The following is a 24553-nucleotide window of genomic DNA, read 5'->3' as shown; positions in this document are numbered from 1 at the left end:
TAAACTATGCTCTGGATTTAGTTTTGATGAAACAGCACTCAATTTAACAAATAATTGATTGAACCCTAGAAACATGTGAGTCTGTTTTCTTTTCCCCAAAGTTTTTACTTGCTTGAAAGTTCTTGACTGTTGTTAAATTTGGAGATAAAGTTAGAAATTCTCTGTGGTTTATACTGTGCAGTCTTCTTGGCTTCCACTAAAGGAAAAACAGTAGATAATATGTTTTGTTGTAGTTCAGTGCTGATATTTATCTGCCAGCTGAAAACTCTTGAAAAATACAGAATTGTTAAATATCTAAGATTTATGTTTATTTCTAGCCCAAATGTTATACAAGAACAAAGTGTTAAATACATAATGTTCTTGTATTTGTAATGTCTTCCAGCCTTCTGAGGCATGTGCTGAACAGCTTTCTGCTCTACCTCCTCAGAACCAGGAACCATCTTAAAGTGCAGGTGCATTACATTTATCTTAGAAATTCAAAAACATGGCAAGGGTAAAAAGACATTGATGCTGTTAAGATATAGAATCATTACAGGAAATAATGCCTTGAGTCATTGTCATTCATTTGTAACCTGATCTTCCTCCATCTGCCATTGAAGTCATGTCCATGCATTAAACCTTGCTGGTTTGTACATGGTAAAGTTGGCTAAAGACTCTTGTGAATGGGAAAATAATTATTCTTTCTTTTTATGCTATATCATGGGATTTAGATTTGTTCATTATTATCACAGTGGAAATATCAGGAAAAAGAAGTGGGATAAATTCTCTTATTTATAGATTTTCCTGTTATTCAGCTTTGACTTACGTTGAAATAGGGGACTCATCCAGCAAAGTACTAAGATCCTTTGCCAAGAAAATAAGAATTCTTAAAAATTGTTAACTAGAGAAGGCTCAATACCCCACTGGATCAGGTCGCATATGAGCAGACTACAGAAAAAACTACATCGCTTTTTCATAATATTAAATGGTCCCTTAAACCCTGAAAAAAACTTTAGGGAAGATTAATCATTTTACTCCAATTACTTTACACTAGTCTGCTAATACAGAGCACTTTTAAGTGAAGGTTAACTGTGTGTGCAAGAAAGATTTGTAACTTCTTACCCAACTGCACTACTACTGTTAACCTTGAAAGAAAATAAAATTTACACCTTTCAAAACTAGCATTTTTGGCAAGTCATCTAAATCAGTTTAGAACATGCATTAAACACATTCTTCACTCTCCTGCTACTAAATATAATTAGCTTTTCCTGGTCTTTAAAAAAAAACAATGTTCTCTTTGGCACATTAGGTATAACCTTTGGTGGATATAAACTGATCTAAAAGGAACGGTGCAAATTTACACCCATTGAGGACTGGCCTTTCTTTAATCAAAAAGCCAGGACAAAGATAGTTTGTAACCAAATGTAAATGAGGAAAACGTATATACCTCGTACCCAAATCTAAGAGGATATAATGGAGGTCAGTGAAAGTATAGCTGCTTCCATCAAGTAAAAATACAAACATTCCAACTAGTGCTTCTCTTAATTTCCTGAATGCTTCCAAATGTTAATTTGCTAGTAACAGAGGATTGTGAGAATTGTAGAATGTAGTTCCCTACTATGGAGGATCCCACATCAACTCTTCTGTAACTTTGGCAAAGTCTACCTTGAAACTTTTGCTTTTTCCTGATATTTCCATTTTTAAGGTGGCTGGAGAACCATGGAGAACTGATTATGAACCCTTTTCATACTGGGCCAAATTTCCTTCCACCCTGTTTATAAACATTTATTCTTGCACCAGTGGTCTCTCTTTAGTTTAAGTAGCTTTTCTCTGTCATATGCCACCTCCATCTTCCAAAGTACATTGGCAAGCAGCCATCATATTCTCTCTTAGCCTATCTGGTCTGAGACAAAATAATTCAATGTTGCTTAGTCTTCCTTACTCATAATTCTGGGCTTCCCTCTGCCTGTCTGTTGCACTCTTCCATCCCCTCCTTTTGCAGGAGCAACCATAAATCATAGTTATTACAAGGTTCTCTAACTGTGTGTGAATGTGAACCAAGAATATTCACCAGAGGAAAAAGTCTGCTTACAAACTACACAGACTAGAATATGTGGACAGTTGCAAAATTATGGTGAAGCATTTCCTGATACTATGTTTATTGTCTAACAAATTACAGTACATATGCATTCTGAACTCACAAGGCTGCAGCAAGCATTCTCTTTAAGGCTCTGTTGGGAAATTCTGACACTGCTTTTGCTTCCTTGGCAGGTGAAGATGCACACTGTGTCCTACATCCATTTCTTCTACCTTGGCCTGTGTTTGCTTACCTTAACCAGTTCTGCTGCTGCTGGCCCAGAAACACTCTGTGGTGCTGAGCTAGTTGATGCTCTTCAGTTTGTGTGTGGAGACAGAGGGTTTTACTTCAGTAAGTCAACCCTTTCTTTCATTCAACAGCTAACTTTGCCATGTAATACATTGGAGTTTGCAGCTGCTCTACAAGCTTAGAAATGATCAGACCAAGCTCCAAGTTTGACTAGTATCCTCTGTCTTGGAGATGCCAAAATCTTCAGTGACCGGTTAAATCCAGGTGAAGGGAAACTCACGCATGGCGAGACAATAAAAACTAACACCAGCACAGTCAATAGATAAAATTAAGTCTACAACAGTGTGGATATATTAGTACTCAAATTACTTTGTGGAGGAAGACCTACACTTTGAACAGCATGATAATTTTCCTTTGCTGTGTTTTAGGTTGTACAAACTGGAGTATTTAGAAAAGTAACTCTTTTATCTTAGCATCTTGCAAGTGCTGTCAAGATTGAGAACTGCACACCTTTTACATAACAGAAATCTATTTCTAATTTTCAGCTATTTGCCACTCAAATAACATAAAATTAATGAAACTTTTAGCTAGGAATGTATTAATTCTGTATTCATTCCTTAATATGTTTATTCAAAACATGCAAAAATTTGTGCTTTTAGAGCCTCTGTAGATAGTGTTTACTCCTAATTATATTATGTGCTTGTGTGAAGTTCTTGTCTGAAGTTACTTCTCCTTCTGGGCCTCAGTTACTGATCTAAACAAGAATATAACTAAAAAAAGGAAATATGGGGGGGGGGGGGGGGGGTAGGCTATAAAGACAAGAAATTGACTGAAGGTTTTTTGTTTGGTCTTTTTTTGAGGGGGAGGGGTTGTTTGTTTATTTCTATATTCTTTCTAAGGTCTAGCTATTTAATTTTCCTTTATTTTTAATGTAATCCTCATTTTATCCTAATTCTTCCTGCCTTCTAAAGTATTATGTTTGTTTTTCTGATCTTACCCACCCCATTCTTATAAATTTCTATTAATAGGATATTTGCTTTTGATATTTTTCTCCTTGCTTGAGATAAAAATATAAATCCAGATTCTCACACCTTTAATTTACAGAAAATACTGATTTTCTCAACATACAAGCTACAGACATTTCCACTGTCTTTTTGGCACTTTTTATTAAGGTTTACCTTTGAAACTGGCAGCCTACTTTTTATATATGCAAAGTGATTCACTGAAGAACTCTTCTGTATTTAAGAATTTAGCTATCATTCATGAGCATCTAGTTTAGGCTGTGTTTAACTTAGCATTCTGGTGTTAAACATAACATTAAAATTAGTGAAATCCCTCATAAAGAAATTTTTTATTTCCTATCAACTCTTTATGTGTTCACTTAAACACCCAAATCCCTTACATATATCAGTAGCTGAGTTACACTTAAGGGCTATTTGAGTCATACAAACACTTTCTCTGTGTGGCTGGAAGAAATGTAAAGGAAGACTTTCATCTCCCCCTCCTTTTTCTGCACCAGAAAACAATGAGACAATACACTTCATCCTTAGAACACTACAACAATTGGTTTTTACTGTGCATGTAACCAAAGGCATTTTCCCAGTCATGCCTCTCCTGGCAAAATGTTTGCTGCTTGTTCAGAAAACTATCACGCTTGCTTACAAGAGTGGTTTTTACTGCCAAGCAATCAGACTTATTGTTACGTGTACTCTTTGTGTTCCTCAAGGTAAGAGGACATGTGAAATGCTCGTAATCAGCAATAACTCCCTTTTTCAATCTATCTCAGTTATTCTAGGTTTGCATGATCTGTTTCAAATTTCTATATTCCCTAAGCCAAATCACCCTTACTTTAAAATACCAGGAGAGGTTTCTGAAGTTTTGAAGATCTTTACCCTTGAAATCTTGAGTTTTATCTGCTGTGAGCAAAGAATTTCTCTCTAGTTTACTTTATTGTTTTCTTACATTCAGAGTTTTCACATGAAATAATGTAACTGTTGACACCATAAAGGTCTACCTTGTTTTGTATAGAAGACTGTGGAAAGTTTTACTAATGAATGACCACCCTGTGTTGGGAAAGTCTGTCACTGTTGATTACTTTACTGTAATCAACAGATTACAACTGAAATATTCAACAGCAATTTTACGAAGTTGATATGTGGCCCTTGGATGTTAAGAAATGTGTGTCCTCTACATGACTATTTCTGATTCATGAGGCAGCAATTTAATCTTCTTAGCCTTCTCCCTCTTATTTGACAGTGTTAATTTAAAATACAGAACTGTAGAAAAGTAAGTCCAGTAACACTGGTAAAACAAATTGAGATCCTCATATTAAATGCATTACAGAATGTAGCATATTGTTGGAAGTTAAAAATGTTGCTCCTTTCTTGGGACTTTAAGAATCCCACATAATTTGCAGAAGTAAAAAACCACTGAAATTTTTTCTTTCATTGTGAAGAGGATGTCAGTTTAAATTGTATCTTAAGCTTTGTATTCTCATAGTCTGTTTCCTTTATACAAAATTTAATGAATAGTAACGCTTGCCTTTAACTTGCACAGGAAATAGCTTTGAGGGAAGGTTTTTCTTCCATCAGTCTGTATTTCACTAGAGACTACAAATATAAAGAATACCTTTCGGCTGAGGTGGAAATCCTGGTTCAGATTCAAGGTCAAAGCTTCTGACTATTCCTTGGGAGTTGTGGGTGGAAATGAATATAGAAATAATTGAGTTACTTTCTGTTGAAACTCTGTACTCCACAACCACAAGGCTATATATATATGGCTAGGACTGAAAGAAAAAAATTTCCTTTCTATAGTCTACTCTGCCCAAGTTCCTAGGTATAAAAGGATATTCTTTACGGCTTCTGAAGAGATGTCCCAGCTGCTTACCACACAGAAATAAAAGTATTGACTTCAAGAGGAAGTCAAATGTGGTTTCTACTGCTTGCTTTCTTCATGAGGTAGACTGGCAAGGAGCATTTCTCCAAGTTTTTTAGTGGAGAACATCGTAGAAATCCCAAAATGGAGCATCTGCTTTTTCCTTTAGTCACATGTAACCAAAGCCAACACTGGCTATTTGTTGGACAGCTTTTTCTCCCACATGATTCACCATTGAAGAACAGGGTGTTGGCATCTTTTATCCAGTAACATCTCTCTAGCAAAATTTGTGCCACTCAAGTTCCTGTGTGTTAGCTCCTCTTAGGAGAAGCCAACAGAGAGTCTGGCCAGAGTTACACAAGTGGCTCCACAACTCTTCCCAGTAATGCTTCTCTGGTCTCAAAAACTCTGGATTCAACAGTCATGGGGCATAGTGAGATGTCTGCTCTGTTCATTTGAATTTGAATGCCTAGAAAGCTCTACCATGCCACTGCTATTACAAAACAATGCTGAGGGCAGAGAATGTTAGAAAAACTGAAAGTGCAAGTTACAGGAAACTTACAAAAGCAATAGCCCAGGAGGGAGGAAGTTTTCTTTGAAATAGTCCTGTCTTATTACAGGAATTTTAGTTTGTAGATTACTCAAAAAAAACAACAAAAATAACAAACCAAACCAACCAACCAACCAAACAACCCCCCAAAAAAAGCCAAATACACATATCATCAGAAAATATAAAAAATTAGGATCAGACAGTGAACACATTTTTTGGTATTAGAACTGTCATCGAATCTCATTGTTTTATAGAGCTAAGGTATATATGGAGGATTTCATGCCTTTCAAAGCAGGAAATAAACGGCATAGTGCTAGGAAATTACTGCTTGTTTCTTCCATTTCCCTTTAATAGCTTCTTGTTTACTTCAGGAAGTCTGCTTTTAAGATGCTATTAAAGTTTCTAGGCCTGTCAAACCTATCAACTAATTGCAAGAGATGGCATGGCACTCGGTTCTTTAACTACTCCATACCTGTAGGAGCTATGAGTCATTAGCTCTCTGGGTCCCTGATTCAAAGGATTGTTAACATTACAAGCCCAGGAGAGGCAAGCTGAAAAACTGCCATGGACACACACAGCCTGTGGTGTCAGTGACAGTCTTACAAATCTCTGCAAACAAATGCTGGTCATCTTGGCTATGTTCACATAGCAAGATCTGACAGTGTTTTTAAGTTCCTTGGTCTGGCTACATGCCCCATTCATGTCCAAATCCTGTATCCACTGAAGATTTGAGTGTATTCCTTTACCCCCAGATTCTTCTTACAAGAAAGCTAACCTAGAAATGAGCTAAAATGTGCTTTAGCCAAGTCTGCAGGGTCAGTGCTCAGGGAACCAGAACTATAGGCACAATTATTGATATACCTCTGTAAGAAAAAGAACAGCGCTGCCTTCTGGAATGGTATCACCGTATAGTTAAATAAATGATACCTAAGTTTGGTGTGTGCTTTTTTGCCACTGGTGGTAATCATTGAGGAAGTTCTTAAAATAAGCCAGTCTTTCAAAGAATTTTGTCCTTTTTTACCTCATTAAGTAAGGCTAGGGAATTTTCATAAAGACTAACCTTAGTTTAGTGAGTTTAATCTTCTTAAGTTAGCTCTGTAATAACAGAGGGAGATATTCTGCCTTCTTTCTGTATGGGTCACACTGGGTCTGGGAGGATTTAGCCTCTAAAACACACTAAATTTAGACTGCAAACAGGACTCCTCTACAGCTAGTTCTCAGGTCACCAAGGATTTAATAATTTTTCAACCTGTTCATTAAAAGCGACTGTAGTAGTAATGGTAATTTTAATGAGGTGATTGGAAGTAAACCATTGATCAGAATTTCAGCAAGAAACATCTCTGCAAAAAGTGGCTACTACCAAAACCAAATAAGTACAGTTTCTGCATAAGTTTAATTTAAATGTGTCCCTATTAGCTGTTAGATGTTAGAGATGAAAATGCTCTGTAATGGTGTTTGCCTTTATTTATGCACTAGACCAAATTTCAAATTTGGTCTCAAATAGCAGAAAGCTGTTATTTGACATTTGATTTCTTAACTGCTATATGTGTATTTAATACATTGTTTAGTCTCATATTGGATAAAGTCACTCAGAGAAGCACTTGGCAAGATCAGCATTAATTCTTGGCATAGCTGCCCCTCTTACTTTTCCACTGAATCTTAAATACCAAGAAAAACCCTGACTTCAATTCTGGCATAGACTTTATGCAACTGGCCAAAACCTTTGCATATGGACCTCTTCATTTCTTCTGGTATTAATAATGCATTTGATCAACAGCTGCAAGAGTTGTAAAGCAAATTACTCAGTTTAGCAGAATCCACAGTCTCTTAATTAAAAACTTTTGCCTTAACTACTTGAGCATCTAGGGCAATCTATACAAAGTGCTCATTCAAAGAAGGAAGTTCATACAGCCATTTCTCTAGAGATTATTCAGCACTTTAGCTCTTATGCATGTTTCAAACCCTCTCACATCACTGAAAATCAGAAACTTGAAGCCATTTCCATTTCAGAACTCTGCTAAAAAAAAAAAAAAGGATAGATCTGAACTTGTTTATTAAACCATACTCAAATGTCAATATTTCCCTCTGATACAAGCTTACTTGTTAAAATATATGACAATGAATGAAAGGGGTAACCAACAGTTAAGTAATTTCTCAGTCTAGAAATCAAGACAAAAGTAATACCACAAATGTATACTTATTGAAGAATTTATGCTAAATTTATCTCTGGTAATAACCACAGGAACTTCCATGTCAGAACAAAGAAAAAGCCATTTCTTCATACTTTCTTTGTGATGCATTTAATGCAAAATCACTATGCAAGACATACCCAAGTACTGTGTCTAATAGTTCAGTAATGACAGGCATATTTCATGTTTGCATCAGTGAATGAGGTTGTGAGAACAAGAATTTTAACAAACCCATAGCCTTTGGAGAGGCATACTGTATACTGACCAGATAGTCACTCCAAATTCTAGAAAATTTTTTATTGTCACTGTAAATAAAAGTTTTAAAATTGAATCGTGTTAAATACTAAATGCCAATTTCAACCAAGAGGCTGTACCTTAGGCACTGTTTAACACATAACTTTCAGAATAATGGGATAAATTGCTTTTCTTACTTTATTAAAGCAAGTAAAGTCAAAGTTCTTTTCAGACTTCTTTAAGTATTAGACAAATTACAGAGGTGTGCTTCTCTTGTCAGTTTTATCTAGGAAACTTTTAGGTTAAATTCCTGATTGCCTTTCCAATGTCAATTCCTCGTACATTGGTTTGGAAAGCAAGTCTGAAATACTTGCTGTATTTTCAGTTTGAATCCCATGTGCAGTCAAGTTTAATGTTTTCAGTGTTCTTAATCTTACAAGAAAGAGTGGAAGTTGTTTACCTAATGTTAAACTGTTTGCTAGTGAAAACTGGAGTAGCTTCCTTTTATCAAAGAAACAATTTAGGGCTCACGGTTTGTTTGGGTTTTTTGTTTTTTTTTTGCTAAGTCTACAGTATATTCATATATTTATCTCACTTTAGAAATTCAACTGTGATCGCAGTTTTCCCATCTATGTAATATGACTGTTCTAGAGTAAGAGAATGTCTTCAGAGATCAAACCCTTCTGGTTCCCTATGTGTTCATAACAGAGTGTAAGAAGGAATAGAGTGTCTTGTTGAAACACTTCCATTAGGAAATTATGGCTTACACTCAAACCTGAAATTGTATGATTATTTTTGATACAGAACTATTTGTTTATAGTGTTTTTGTGTGCTGGGCAGAAATTTCCACAAGGCTGAGTACGCAGAAATAGGAAGGGGTTTTCTCAGACCACCTCAGTGAACAAGCTGTTTTCTTTCTGAAAATAAATATTCTAGCAATACTTATTAAGTATTTCTATCTCCAAACAAGAAAACACTGAGGTAACTCCCCCAGCTCCTATAAACAGCAACTTCTAAGGAAAGTAAACACTACTGAAAATTGTTCTGACTTCAAAGGAATATTAATTAACAGCCATATCTTACTAAGGCAACGGATAAAAGCTTAAATTATGCACACACACTCTGCATTTCACAAGTTCTAAAGAATATTTGCAAATGTATTGCTTATGCAAAGCTAGAGAAAGTGTAAGTGTTGTGGAGAAAATGGTAGAGAACATGTTATGATTGAGGATTTGAAAAGATCAGTACATTCCTAATTAGTACAACACAGCCATCAAAAGTATGTATAACAAATTCAATTTACAATAGAGGGATTTATTGAATTTATAGTGCAAGAAGGTGGCTAATCTATTCTCCCAAGCAACAAGTGATAGGACAAGAGGTAACAGCGTCAAGCTGCGTCAGGGAAGGTTTAGACTGGATATTAGGAAAAATTTCTTCACCGAGAGGGTGTTCAGGCATTGGAACAGGCTGCTGAGGGCAGTGGTGGAATCACCGTTCCTGGAAGTACTCAAAAACCATGTAGACAAGGCCCTTAATGACATGGTTTAGTGGTGGGCTTGGCAGTGCTGGGGGAATGGTTGAGCTTGATGATCTTAAAGGTCTTTTCCAACCTAGTTGATTCAGGGATTCTGTAATATTATTTTTTTTTCTTCAGACTTACATTAACAGTACTGAATGTTTCTTTTAGTTGAGCCCCATCAAAATGACTGGATAGAGCTTTTACTGTTATACTGAAATTTTTACAACTTCTATTTGTAAGTCTTAATTGGTTACTTTAGGTTACATGGAAGCTAGTAAGGACATCTATTTTAGGTTAACACAGCAGGTTTAAACTGAATACGTTTCGTACCTTGAAGCTTCCATAGACAAATAAGATGTAATAATTTGTTTCTACATCCCCTGAATTCCTGAATTACTAGTCAACAGGTCTTCCATGAAAAAACTTAGTTTTTCCTACGTATTTCAAGTTTTATGTTTCTTTCCATTAAAGTTTCCAGCCTTTCACAGACATATTTAGTTTGGCAGGAAGAATCTGGTGACTCATAGACTGAAGAGATTTGAGAGCAAGCTACTGAAAATGTATCTAATTTCTTCTTGTGTAATTTGGGAGCAAGCTGCTGATAGTATGTCTAATTTTTCTAGTTTAATCAGATGTATTATTGGCAAATACATGTCCTGAATAAAAGCCATGTTTATTCCTGAAATATATAGCTAAGATTAAATGCAAAACCATACATATTTGCCTTAGGACACTTCTGTTTTTCTAATTGTTTCAGGTATTTTACTCTAAAACAGTAGGCGTTGAATAAAAACAGAGGTACGACTGTAATAATTTGCATTATGACCCTACTTATATTTTGGAATTCAGTAATATCAAAGTATTTCTTACTGATGTTTTTGGTTTTTTTTTCAAGGGAGGATAGAGGAATAGAGGTGTGAAAAGAATAGGTGATGTTGTTATCCCTTCACAAGTCATATAGAGAAGGATAGATGCATTAAAAAGCTCTAATTTATGTTTTATATTGTTAACTGTAAGGTTCTTTTCACCTCTTTTCAGACAGAAGTCTTTTAAATTCATTTTTTTCTAAACAGTCTGCGACAAACGTCATTTTCAGTTACCCACATATGATCTAATATACACAAGGAGATCCTGGTTCAGAGTAATTCCTTTTACTTTGGTGCATTTAAATGAGGTATCTGAATTAAGAGCCTACTCAAGCTTATTACGGTGAGTGAGAGGAGCAAGAAACTTTCACAGCTCTCATTAAGTACTAAATATCTAGTAGGATATTCTCCTCCACTAAACTAAGAAAGGAAGCTACAGTAATTGTACTCGTAAGTTAGTTAAGTCAATTGAGTAAAGGACACTTCATTAAGAGCCTAAATTTTGATGGGATGAATCTATTTAAAACCATACAGTGAACTTCAGGGTGGAGATAAGCATGCGCTCATGCAGAGTACATTTCAGATCAAAGCAAATCCAAGCTTCTTTTAGCTCCCACGGTATGATACAGTTAAGCAAAGACACAGAGCATGCCTTATGTCGTAAAACCAGTTAGAGCTGCTCCTTTGGCCTTTACAAACTCCCAGGCCTTAGTCTGATCAAGTGTGAATCCTGTTGGAGAAAGCACTTAGTAAAAGTAGGAGGAAACATTTATCTATCTTTTCTTTTTTTTTTTTGATACAATAGATAGGTAGAATATACTCTTACATGCCACAATAAGTAACACTCCTTCATGTTTTATTACTGTCTAATTAGACAAGGTAACCTTATCCATGAGCAAATAACGAAACATTTTTTCACACTGCTGTTCACATGGACTCATTTCTATTCCTATGGATATATGTGGTCCAGCAGGGGTCTTTTTAAGAAATTGAGACAACAATAATATTTAAAACCTAGAGTGACCTCTAAATATCATAAGTCATTAAAGAAGCATTTTCTCTGTTAGAGTACTGTGCATGAAGCACCATCATGGAGAAAGAACACAGAATGATGCTCAAGTACAGTTAAAGACTCATTGATATAAATGACATACAGTTTTGAGATACTCAGGTAATTTGAAGATTTAGAAAATAGCTGATGATCTAACAAGCTCATCTATAAAAGCAGTAATACAACAGAACTAAGACAAAACCTGCTTGAACTGTTATCCATTCAACAAGTAGAATCAGGAGAGCAAAGTCGACCCTTCATCCAAGGCAATATAGAAACAGTACAGAGCCATTTCAAAGATAACCACACTCCACAATCTTCTCTAAAGTGACCCCTTTGCAGGGAACAGCAGTGCAGTAGTTAAAATTTCCAAACCAGCTATGGAGGGTAGGAACTGTACTTTTGGTTGTTCAGATCTTGATAAACCTTTTTCAGTAAGTATTGCTTTGAAGCAGAGTACAGCACAAAAAAACCAGAAAGGATTATTTTTATTCTCTATGAAAAAAAACATATATTCAATTTAGTTTATTTCAGGCTACCCTTAATATTGCGCATTGTACCATTCCCAGTTGCTCTGGCTTGAGGGTAATAGGGTAGAAATGAAGGTAATATTGCCACAACATTCTCTCAATTCACAGTTATTTATTGACTTCTGCATTTAAAAGTCAGGAAGGGTGATCCTGTATGAGATACATGCTTGATTTTCATGCACTTGCAGAGTTCCACCTCTATTTCAAGAATTAGATACAGTAGATAAAATATAACTATCCCAAGATACAATAATTTAAAGAAGTGGAACAGTCAAGATAATATGGCCATTGAAAAAAAATAGGAAGATATAGTTTGTAGAATTTAACACTCAGCTTTCTTTCTGCAAACAGTGGAATGAAATTCTGCGACTGTATCTCTAATAGTGTTAAACCAACTACCATAATTTTTGCTACATAGTCATCTTACATTAGTTTTTGAAAGCAGTAGGATTTGGTGCAATAAAAGACAATTATTTCCTGTTATCACTAAGATGAAGACTAACAAAATGAGCAGAATTCATAAGTGGTGATATTTTTATTGTCCACTGCTCTTTTTAAATAGAAATTTATACCCTGATATGAAACAGGTGAAGATCAGATCTGCGAAAAAGAGCAATTTTTTTTTTTATAAATCAGGCTTGAACCCCCCCATCAAGAATCAAATAACCTGCAACAGATTTTGAATGCAAAACAATTATCTTCGAATAATGAAATAGGAGGGAGTGCTTTTGCTGGCTTCTTTTTTTTTTTTTTATTTTTAGGATGTCATACAATAAAAAAGTGTGTATCTACATTTGCATATGGCAGAGAAAAGAGACATTGTCTAGGAAAAACTGATATGTAGTATAAAAAAAAGGGGAAAAGATGATAGCAAAGAAGGGGTCATTAGTGACATTAATAATTCAGGCTAGCCCTATCCAGGAGTTTCTTCACTTCATAATCTACAATCAAGAGTCCAGGGTTACTCACGCACAGTTATCTGTTAACTTCAATTGGCTTAGGCTCAGTACACTGAGGATAGTGTGAGTTAATTTGAGGAATTCTCTATGCTTACTAAAGAAAACATTGATCATTGATTTTCCTAGGTCTTTTGGCCATAAGTGTCATTGCACCACAAATATTTTCCCTTGACTGGATTCCCACTGGTTTCTAACTAGTCATCTGTTTTTCCTAAGAACTACCAGCTGAACTTCTGATATTTTTCCTTCTGTATTATAAATACAGCAAATAGAAGCTCTTTTGAGCAATCAATAGATACTACTTACGTCTGATTTGAAAAGAGTACATGCACACCAAAAAACTTAATTTTTAACATTCATTTAAACCAGCCTGAAAGGTTTGTAATATAATTTTTAAGTTTATCTACCATTCATGGTACAAACTATTAAAAATTAATAATTCTTCATATTTTAGTGTTTGCTGAAGCGTCTAAATTGGTCTTGATTTTGTGGCAGGTAGATGGCTACATCTGAAAGACTGAACACTGAAAGTTTAGAAGTGTTAATCTATTATCAAAATGTAGAACAAGTATGAGAAGTCAGTGAGACCTTGGAGGCTTGTAAAGGCATATGAGGCAGATTTTCAACAATTTTTAGGCACTGAAGAGGCAGATGGGCACTCGAGAGATTTTTCAAAAACTATCATGTATCTAATTTCCACTGAAATCAATGAAAGGTAATCCTAGGCAGAGGCCTGTCCAAGTCCGTGTTTTTAGTTGCTTCAGTATCTTTGGAAATATGAGTCAGGGTCCTTAGCTACTTGTCTAAATTTTGCTTATGGACCTTATTGACTGCTTGTGAAAAAGCTATAACTATTAAAAGCTCTTTAAAATAAGAATTGGCATAATGACTTGACTTCCTCTCTGACGTTAAACATACTAATACGCTTAGTATGAAATCTTCTTATTTCTAGCATAAATATGTGAGGCATCAGATGAAAGCTAATAAGTTCCCAAGTGAGCTAAAAATAATGAAGGCTGAATTTGAAAAAAAATTATAGGAGACATCCTGAAACAGACAGTGGTTAGTAAGTACTGTGAGTGTTACCCTTTTACTAACCTGATTTGCAAGATGCCAGTGTCTAAATGTGGATCCCAAAGAATACAAAATAAAAATTGAACATGAGAAAAATTATAACCATTGAAGGAAGTTGGAGACAATGAATATCTTATTGGGTTTTTTGTTTTCTAACGAGAAAAATATAATTAAAAATTCCACAAACTTCTTTAGGGTGTCTTATTTTGGAGTTTCATGTACTTGTGACTTAGACCTACTCTCCACTTCAGTGAGGCCATCTGCCAGCATTTGAATTTACTGCAATAATTCCAAATAAATACATTATAATATAAAATGTAGGTCTGCAGGTTTTATTAAAAAGTATTAGTTTGTGTAACAAAAAATAATGTAGGGATCTATGAATTACGGGCATTTTAAAAACATGTACTGCAACTCAAACAGAAAAGCTTAATGAAACAACTAGTGACTGAAGCTGTGATCTTAAGGATCAGGGAATATTAGCCTTAATTTTGGTCACAGGCTAATCAGTTTCACATCATGATACTGTCCATCACTAAATGACTACAGTCTTTAACACGAAAATTGTATCCATGGTTATGCAGGATGAATACTCCTTCTGAGAAGGAAAAAAGCATTCTAATATTTATTTTGTCTTCACTATGTAATGGATGGTCTCATGCCCTATTGATTTCTAAGATTCAAACATTGCAGACAATAAGAATTAATATTTTATTTGTAAACTCTCCTAGAGTGTTCATCGTAAAACTATTTGATACCAACACTAAAACAAATACATTATACCCTACAATTTTGCAAGAATTCACCTGTTTCCCTGAGTGTTTGTAAGGTTTTATTGCCTTAGTAGTTGCATGTCCAACTGGAGATGGCCAGGATTTTTTTGCACAGAAATTTTAACATTTCTGCTAGTACTTTCTATGTTCAACACAGAATACAAATGGCAGTTAATTTAACCTAGAAATACAGTGAAGTAGTAACTTCTCTTTACACAGGGGAAACTGAAGCAAAAAGGCATAAGTAGATTTTAAACCAAGGAGCTGTAAGTGTGCTGCTTCCTCAAAAGCAGCTTCAGCATAAACCCTATCCTACCTGAGCTAACAAAGCACTTTTGCCAGGAGAGCTGGAAACAAAAGCCATGCAATCTTCCTCTTTTTGTTTAAATCTAAGCACCTTTCCAAAAAATCATTAGCCTCTGTTTTCATTGCAGTGACAGAAATTACCTCATCCTTGTGAGCTGCAGAAATTCTAGAGCAGGTGCTGCGCAGGGCAGCAGCAAAGCACTGACCAGGAATTGGTCTTGTTGCCAAGCGGCTGGTAATAAATAGTATTCAGTGCCTAATCATTTAGAATTTTGAGTGATTGAAATCTCTTTATCAGGAGACCTGATTTTAGATTAAAAAGTTAAAAACAATTAAGAAAAACATAAACCATTTCTTTTCCTTTTCAGCTAATGAAGGAGCTCATGAAAGGTGGTACGGAAAAAACCTGTATCTGTTCACAAGCTCATGAAGTACTGTGGTTATGTAGATACTTCTCAGAGATCCATGCTAAACCTGCAGCTGGAAAAAGTAAACTCCTATCTTTGGCAATGACAACATAAATTAGGCTTATCAATTCATGGGTAGTCAGTTGAAACTACCAACTAGACAAGAATTCATTCAAGTAATTTATGATGTGAGTGTTAGCAGAGATGACCAGTGCATTTCTCAACAGTCACTATAAAAACATAATGTTTTTTCACATACTAAGCTTTGTTGGCAATGAACAATAATCTACAAAATAAAAAAAAACACTTCATATTTCAGTTCGCTTTTATTCCTGCTTTCCCCACTGTGCATCACCATACTGTACCCAACACTTACTTAGAAAACTGTTCTGAATGACCTTAACAGGTAAATTAAGATTCTGTTGATTGAGTCCATCCTAACTGTCCTTCATTTGACTCTTTTCAGACAAAGAAATTGATAGACTATCATTGTTGCCATATTACCAGTATAGATTGATAATATTTTGGTAAATTTTTCATTTTGCTGTTTCCCTGTAGTCTCAGGAGACAGAGAGATGTCTTGGAAAACTAAGACCTCATTACCTAGTTTGTATCATCAGCAGATTGTTTTCTTATTGAAACAACTATAATCACAGAAAGCTTGTGGCTGAAGTAGGCAGTTGAAATCTGAAAGTTCCATTGTTTCTTGAGTCAGTACAGAAAATCCACTTTTTCTTTGAATCACGTCTACCTCTTCAGTTTCCATTACATCCTTATGCCATGTTGAAAGCAGAGTCATAATGTTTTTTTTAAAGTACTATTTTGAATTCTTTTTAGACACATTTGAACTATAGTAATTTAGCTGATGGCTGCTTGGTTTCAGTGCAGCTAGTGAGAAAGCAAGCAATCCAATGACCCTAAGTTCACTGAGATTGCTGGAAAATAAAAACAAGAGTTTGGAAGTCCAGTGCTTCCACACATAAAGAAATATATTGAATACTTCAAAAGATATAAAATTCTTAGAACTGCTGGCCATGCTTCTGTGTGTGAACTTTCCTGTCCAAGTGGCATTGCTAAATACCATGGCACCAATCAGAGGGCTGACATCATGTTGTTGTGTAACTCATAACCATAGCAATGTCACTTTTAAAAGTGCATAATATGTGCATTCAGCAGCTTAAAATCTCAACTGTTAAATAAATCGAGATTAAAAGATCTCAAGATATTAAATCAAGTAGAATTCAGGAGATTTATTTTGAAGTATGATCCCTTTATGTTGATGGGTTTTGTTTTGTTTTGTTTTATAAGGGGAAAAGAAAATCTAGAACTTGTTAAGCAAGTGTTAACACTGGAAGCTTGGATTCAGAAAAGAGACACAATAAGAACAAGTTTCATCATCAGCATAACTCATAGTGGTATAGTCTGTTAAAACAGCTAGTCCTGATCACCTTAATAGAAGACAATAAACTTGAGCTTCTACATTAAAACATATGCAGTCAATAAATAAACATATGCAGTCAATAAATAAAAGCATGGTACTCCCAAATTGGTGAGTAAATGGTCTATTTATCAGTCCAAGTTAACTTAGTCCTTATTAGGCCTGACAACTATAAGCAATGGAGAACAGCATGTAGCAGAAACTGGGAATGTAATCCTGCTCTCCTTTTCTTCAAGTATAAGCACTCTTCCAAATAATCATTAGCCTACTCTCGCTGGAGAGACAGAAATTGCTTCATTCCTGAGAGCTGCAGAAATTCCAGTGCAGCCGCTGTGCAAGGCAGCAGCAAAGTACTGACCAGGAATACTTTTTGTTGCCAAGTGTCTGGTGATAAACAAAATTCAGTATTGCCAGGTACTGCTAAAGGAAATGAAACATACCCTTAGTCTCAAGTGACATGCAGTAGGGAGTATCTGTTCTTATCTGTTAGCTGTCCTTTTACAATACCACTATGTTGGAGCTGTAGACCAGAAACACTATGTTGGACTGATTTTCCTTTTATGTGATCACAGTCATTAGCAGTGGTGTAATGCAGCCTTTGCCCTCTCAATAATCTACTGAGGAGACCACTAACACATAATGACACATAAAAATATGAAATAAGGGCTTTCTATAGGATCCATTTTATTCAATGAGGTTTGAGGCTATGCTTTCACAAGATATGGGATGATATATCCCATACAACACCATAATCTGGGTTACACTGAATTACAGCTTCTTTGGCAAAGATAAAAGGACCTGAATTTCTCTGGTAATAAATAACAAGACCACCAGCCCATCTTTCAACACTTCACAATTTTAACTGCCACTTAAAGTGCACAAGAATTCAGGACACAGATTACTTCCACTATCAAACCCATAGTAACTTGATTTCTCGATATGATGCATAAGATGATCACGTTCCCAAACAATTTCTCATATGTACAGAAAATACATAAAAAATTTTGCACTCATTAAAAAAAAAAAAAAAAAAAGGTGAATGCATTAGTGAAATGTATTAGTCCAGCAGTGCACAATTATGGCCAACACACTCCCTTTCTATGCAATTGACAAATCCAGAAATAAGACTTCCTAATAGGAGAAGCCTAATTGGTGTAAACTCTCTCTCACCTTTCATATTTCAGAGGACAGATCAAGTACTTCTATAGATAGGCAATGGATAAAGAATAAAGCAGCTGGGAGGGCTATGACTATTTCTAGCTTTGGGACTAACCAGTTTACATAACCTTGAACAAACCAATTTTATCTGTATTTGTCTTACTTTCACCATGTGTGAAAATGAGGCAATGATATTTATTCACCACTTAAATGCTTTTGAAATCCCCTGATTCAGGTAACCTTTCAGGTCCACAGAAATATTATTTTTCAGAAGCTCATATGTAACTCATATATAACGCAACCACTAGAAGGGTTAAAGTTTCAAGCAAAACGCCACATTGCAGTAAGGATGATAAATTATAGGTAATAGTCTATCTGACTTAGGAAGACAGTTCAGTAAATACAATAAAAATAGATATATTTACATAAGGGATAAAAACTGGCTACTACTTTAAAACTAGAAGTTAATGCATGCCATATTACTGCAGAGAATCCCTCAAACCATTTTTAAACAGTACTATAACAGTTACATAAAACTTAACGGCAAGTTAAGTAGATCACCCCAGCAGGCCCTCTGCTTACTGCAAGTATATGGCACAGAGTTCATAGGTTACTTGAGACTCATTCTCCCAGCCAAACGAGTCAAACAATAACACTTCTAGGCGCTGAAACACTTTTCCTTGGATTTCAGCAGAAGCAGATGTGGGACTGACTACACACTGAACAAAAAGGATATTTTGAAAAGGAATGGCAGCAAAAACATAGGCTCAGCTTTCAGTTTATTTGTAATCATCCTTGCTTTTCACCTTGACACTAGCTTTCTAATATTACCCTCTTCATCTGAAGATGGGTGCAAAGCTTCAGCAAATTGGAAGCTCATTTCTTCATGTGTGCTTCAGATTCCTCTGCTAAACACTGCAGTGTTTCAATCTTCATTTTACTTTGGGATGTAAGTTCTGAGTCATCATCATTTAATTTTCTCCAGCCTCCAGCTCGTGTTTTCTGTTTTTCTTCCTGGATGTGTCATAACAACTGAATTGTACCACCCCAGTAAAATGGTGAAGCCTAGCAGACATCTGCCAGCAGCAAAATACTGTGCTCTCACTCTAATTCCCCACACATTCCACTTTTCGCACCACTTTCCTTGCATCCTCTCAATAAAGTGGTAGAGTCTAGTAAGCAATTTCTTTTCATTCTCCACAACATTCTGCCAATGCTAACACAGAGATGAGGCAATAAATCAAAAAGTCGCCTCAGAGAAGAGTGCACTTGCCTTGCATGCTGTTTTCCTAACCCTGTTCCTATCAATATTCCCATGAGGTTAATTTCCTGAAGTCAATGACTTCCCTGCAGGTAGGATATCTGTCGGTTCTGGGTCAATACTGTGTTAATGAACTGTGAACATATTATTTTTCAGAATTGCTAAGTAACTTTGATTTGGGAAAAAAAAACACTGAGAAAAGTTTTGCTCTTTCAAGTTTAATAGAAACTCTGTTCAAAAGTTTCCACTATTCTTAAGGCAGGAACAATAGGGAAAAAAACCCAACAAAACCCCTTAGTCTGAGCTTTGAGATATCCATCATTAATTTAAAAGAATCAATATTCTAGTATATTTCTTTTAAAAACAATCATTATACATCAGAATTACATGCAAAAGAAAAAAAAAAGAACACGAGAATTAGCAGTAAGAGAAAGGCATTGCAAACAAGGCAGAAAAATTTCATTTGTAAAGGCGTAAAAGTGATGAGTCAGAAGAAAACATGATTTAAGACAGAGAGGCTTTTAAAAGTTGCTAATAAAGCTCTGTATTTGGCAGCTACCTTACCTGAACTAGGACTTTGATTCCTTTGAGGGTGAATCATGTTTGAACCAGGTTTCAAGGACAGTTCTCCTCTCACAAACGCTCTGCACATGCAACTTTGTCCAATTTTTCCTACCAGATCTGGGTTGGTCAGTGACTGCACTGTGTACTAGCAATTGCATGTCAGGGAATAGCTATATAAGTATCAATCTTGCAGTCCTGGTTAGTGCAGACTGTGAAGGAAACTGTGAAAGATGTCTATAGAAATACTCACATCAGATCACCTAACCACAAAGTAGATGTGTCTCATTTACCTTCAATCTCAGTTGAGTCCAAGAAAAAATATTAAGAGAACGCTCATTTCAATGCTCAGATGGGAAAATGTCGGTATCAGACAGCAGGTTCAGCTGTGGTAGCAGTAACAAATGATAGCAGCCATTCTAAAGAGGAGAGTTGCCAGATGACAACTCCTTGACCTTATAATGAGGGGTGTATAAAAAAAACCCAGTTGTTGCAGCCCAGCTCTTCAAAGAACCAAACTGGTAAACACTTCTGCTGGACTAATAGCTATACCTACCTTTACTGAGAAGTACCTCAGAACCTTGGAAATTTGCAATTTTAGGTGAATTTCCATATGCAGGACACAAGTGCACATATCCGAACCAAAGAAAATTCTTTTTTGCCTTCTCCCTGAATTCCACCTTCACATTGCAGAAGCACAAGGGTTATTCAATAAAACAGCCATACACTTCAAAGAAGAGGGGGTTCTGTTTTAATAGGGGCAAACCATGTGGCTTCTAATCTTACTGTTGGAAATGACTCAATGGTTTTAGCTGCAACTTTCTCTGTCCCATTCCTTCACTAGAAGAAAAAAAAAACCTTAAAAATGTACCAAAGACACACAATGCACGAAACTTAAAACCCAGACAGTTAAGATTTGGTTAAGCTATAACATTGAGGCAGAGATTAATATCAGAAAGTGTCAGGTAAAGTATAGTTTAGGTGTAGTTATTTGCTCCAACTGTTAGTGTCAATGGCAATATTATGGCGCCAAACAATCATAATTTATATGTTTGATTACCAAACATTGTGTTCTGCTGCCCAGTTAATGAAAATGTTACGGGATATTTAGTTTTCTTATGCAGAAGTATTTAATTTTCAGACACTTTGTGCAATAAGGCAGGATGAATTATTCTTTAGGGATTGGGCTGCCCCTCAAAGATTCCAGCTTGAGCTATACCAGATGCCATATAGCCCATCCAGAAGAGCTAACTCTTAATCTTTCTTCTTCTACATCCAGTAAATACAACTTTATATTATTGCACCAGAGTACTGAGACAATAACAAATGAATGGTCCATGAAGAACTCTGGAGAGGTTTCAGCAATTTCTATAAGGAAATGAGTCAAAACGAATCTGAGCAAGATACAGGACATGGAATAATGTCTGGTTTCTTCTGAATAGAAAGCAAGAACAAGTGTCCTATCACTGATATTTTACCCTGAAAATGTGAAAATCTAATGTGAAATAATAAATTAAGAACGTCTGTTCTATTAGGAAAGAAATAAAGTACTCAATAATCACTACCAGCTTCAACACTAAAATGTTAACAATATGTTTAAATTTTTGAAGACTGCATTTCTTAGCAATTTTACAGCATATCATTTTGAAAAACCTTGTAGATATTTGCCAGATGTGATGCAGTGGTACAGGAACATTACAGTGGGGAGTTTATTTATCCTTAGATTACCCCACTCTTTCACTCACAGACCAGAGAAATGACTTCTGAATTTCCTAATGATCTTGCATGATAATCACTGAAAATTGGTAGAGCTAGAAATTACTATATTAAAAGCAGTATTACAGTGTTTAATCCTAGTGCTAAGAACATAAACCTTTCCTAAGTCCTACTTATCAGTACAGTGACGTCGTCCTTGAGTAAGAGAAAGGATAATCTTCCTTGTTGCTGCATTATTGAAGAATCACAAGAAGTTCTAGTAAATATGCTGCTCATTATGCATATGAGTTTAATTACAACCAACATTAATCAGTCTTTTACATAGCATGGAACATATTGTGGATTTTTAAAGCTACGTATTGTTTTTTTATATATCAGGTATCTTTCCTCCCTACAGTACAGCAAAATGTTCCAAGCATTTTTCATTGCTTTCTTTCTCCTCTTTGCCTTCACTCCACCAGCTGTCACTCCAGTGACATTTCCCAAGCATGAAGCTGACAAAGAGCAGGGTAGGGCTTAAGAAATTAATCTGTGGAGGTCAGTAGCAATACTTTAAAATATCAGCATAACTCTGTTTTGGGAAAAATTTCTGATATAGTTACTTGAATGGACAACACTATTTACTACACAACCGCAATGAATACACTTCAATTATTATAGAAATTTAAAAGGTTACTAAAGTAGAGCACACAACTATTTTGTCTCTAAATTTCCTGGTTTTCTACCATAACACTTTATGTAAACTAGAAATTAAGAAAGCCTATCCTGATTAACACTAAGAAATTTCTGTGTAGACAATTAAAAAAACTATTAAAAATGCAAAAAAGAGGGCAAAGGACAGAGTACGGGACAGATACCTGAGAAAAGTTTTACTTCCTGATTTGCACACCTTCTCAACCAATCTATTTTTCAAAACCCAGAACTGTATTTGCAGATCAAAATTATCTGAAATTCTGGTCTAAAAAAAGTCAAGAGGAATTATCACACGGGGGTGCCTATCTCCAGCAGTTAAGCTTTCTTCTCACTTTCTAGTTCTTGTCTGTTATTTGAGCCACTGTAGCCCAAGGTCCAAATACTGACAGGAAAAGCTACTGCAACGTGAAAAGCTAGCATAAGCATTTTCTTCAATCCGTACAAATACTGATCCCATTACTGAAATTAGATTGATTCAGGCACGCCAACAGCAGAAAGACAAGTTGAAGTGGTTTTCAGCAGCCCCTAAAAATCTTACCTGGTGACCACAATTTTAGGAAACCTTCAAGGTGAGGTTTTCAGTTTGACACCTGGCTTAAGGCATTTTTCATTCTCATGTGTATTCATAAACTGAAGGGGGAATGAATCTTAACTTCTCTGTTCAGAAACAGTTCCAGAGTGTTTCTGTTCTTCCCACCTTATGTGGTAAGAATGAAGGAAAATTATCAAAGGTGAGGTGACAGTTTCACAATGTGCAGAAGCAATTTCTGTGAAGCAAAGACACAGTGAGCCTGTTACATCCTGTAGTTCAGGCACACTGCAGCAAGTTTCCACTGCTCTGACTTGTAGGTGCTGCCACACTGCTAACCAAGTGTGAAGGGGCCCTCTAGTGTAAAAAAGAAAGTGAACCTACCACCCATATTTTACACACAAATAATGTCACAAAACAATGACTACAATGCTCCTGTCAGTGTTCAGGCATTCCGGCAACACACACTGCCTAGAAGATGCAACAATTATAAAACCTGGATCACAAAGCTGAAGGAAAATAAGTATAAATATTTACAGCAAGTCTTAATGGATGCTACAGATAATGTGATTTCAGGGTTAATATGTGAGCAGCCATAAAACCAGTCTTAATTTAAAAAGGAATCAAAAAACTTGAGAATTATGCAGACATAAATTGCAGTCCTGTCAGATAGATTTTTTTTTACATTTTTTTCAGTAGACCTTGACATAAAGTACAATTTATAAAAATCATTAAAATGACAGAAAGCTTTTCTTGTAAACCTTACATACTAAGGTAAATTTAATATGTTATGTGCTGATCACTCAACTCTTCCAGAGGCATAACCAGTTTGCTCTATAATATAAATAATATTCAAGAAATTCTAGCACTCAGATCTATTTGCTAGTGATACGGCTTCATTGCAACACCTCCATCTCTCTGTCTCATATGACAGAGGAAAAAAATCCATATATTTCACTACAGCATGTAATTAATGTAATATTCACATAATATGTACAGTTGAAGACACAAAAAGCCATTGGAGAGGCAGGATATGCCTGTCTCCATGGTACAGGTAGTATTCTATGAAGACACTGTGTAGTAGCTGTTGGCAAAAGAACACATTCATGCTAGTAGAGGGAGGCAGATATGTAAAGAGTCAAAGACAGATTCAGCCCCTCACAGATCCATAATATGTAGATACTTCTTGCATCAAAACTTTAAGTTTGTGCTTTGTATCACTAAGATTAAAATAAATAGCAAGGATGATGCTTATGTTGATTGTATTTTAATGTCACTAATTCTAAATGAGATATATGTTAAATTTATCCAGTCTAAAAGCAATATTGTTCTAAAGTTGTATAAGGAAAACCATATGCGATCGTTTATGCTTGTGTTTTTAATCTTTAGAGTGATCACAGTTGATTGCATAGCAGTTTTATAATGCTGGATAGAAAGTCAAAACAATTATAAAGTTTAAATTGATAACAACTTATTGAATACCCTGCTGTCTAACTGCTAGAGGGATAAACAAAGAATACCTAGAATGCTGGAATGAGTTTAGGAAATTCATTTTAA

General features: G+C 35.6%; 1 protein-coding gene across 1 annotated transcript in view; it reads left to right on the top strand.

Moving 5' to 3' along the window:
- IGF1 (insulin like growth factor 1) overlaps positions 1 to 24553 on the top strand; it is a 50388-nt gene that overhangs the window by 2344 nt on the left and 23491 nt on the right. Inside the window, exon 2 of the mRNA XM_061444995.1 lies at positions 2251 to 2407. Within this exon, the coding sequence (XP_061300979.1) occupies positions 2251 to 2407 (157 nt within the window). The remainder of the gene's footprint in view (positions 1 to 2250; positions 2408 to 24553) is intronic.

The sequence above is a fragment of the Pezoporus flaviventris genome, unplaced genomic scaffold (genome assembly GCF_033815535.1).
Source record: "Pezoporus flaviventris isolate CSIRO_AGI_PZ_B2104156 unplaced genomic scaffold, CSIRO_AGI_Pfla_v1 ptg000002l, whole genome shotgun sequence".
Lineage (NCBI taxonomy): Eukaryota > Metazoa > Chordata > Aves > Psittaciformes > Psittacidae > Pezoporus > Pezoporus flaviventris.
Note: the sequence above shows the minus strand (reverse complement) of the source record. Positions and strands in the feature narration are given on the sequence as shown.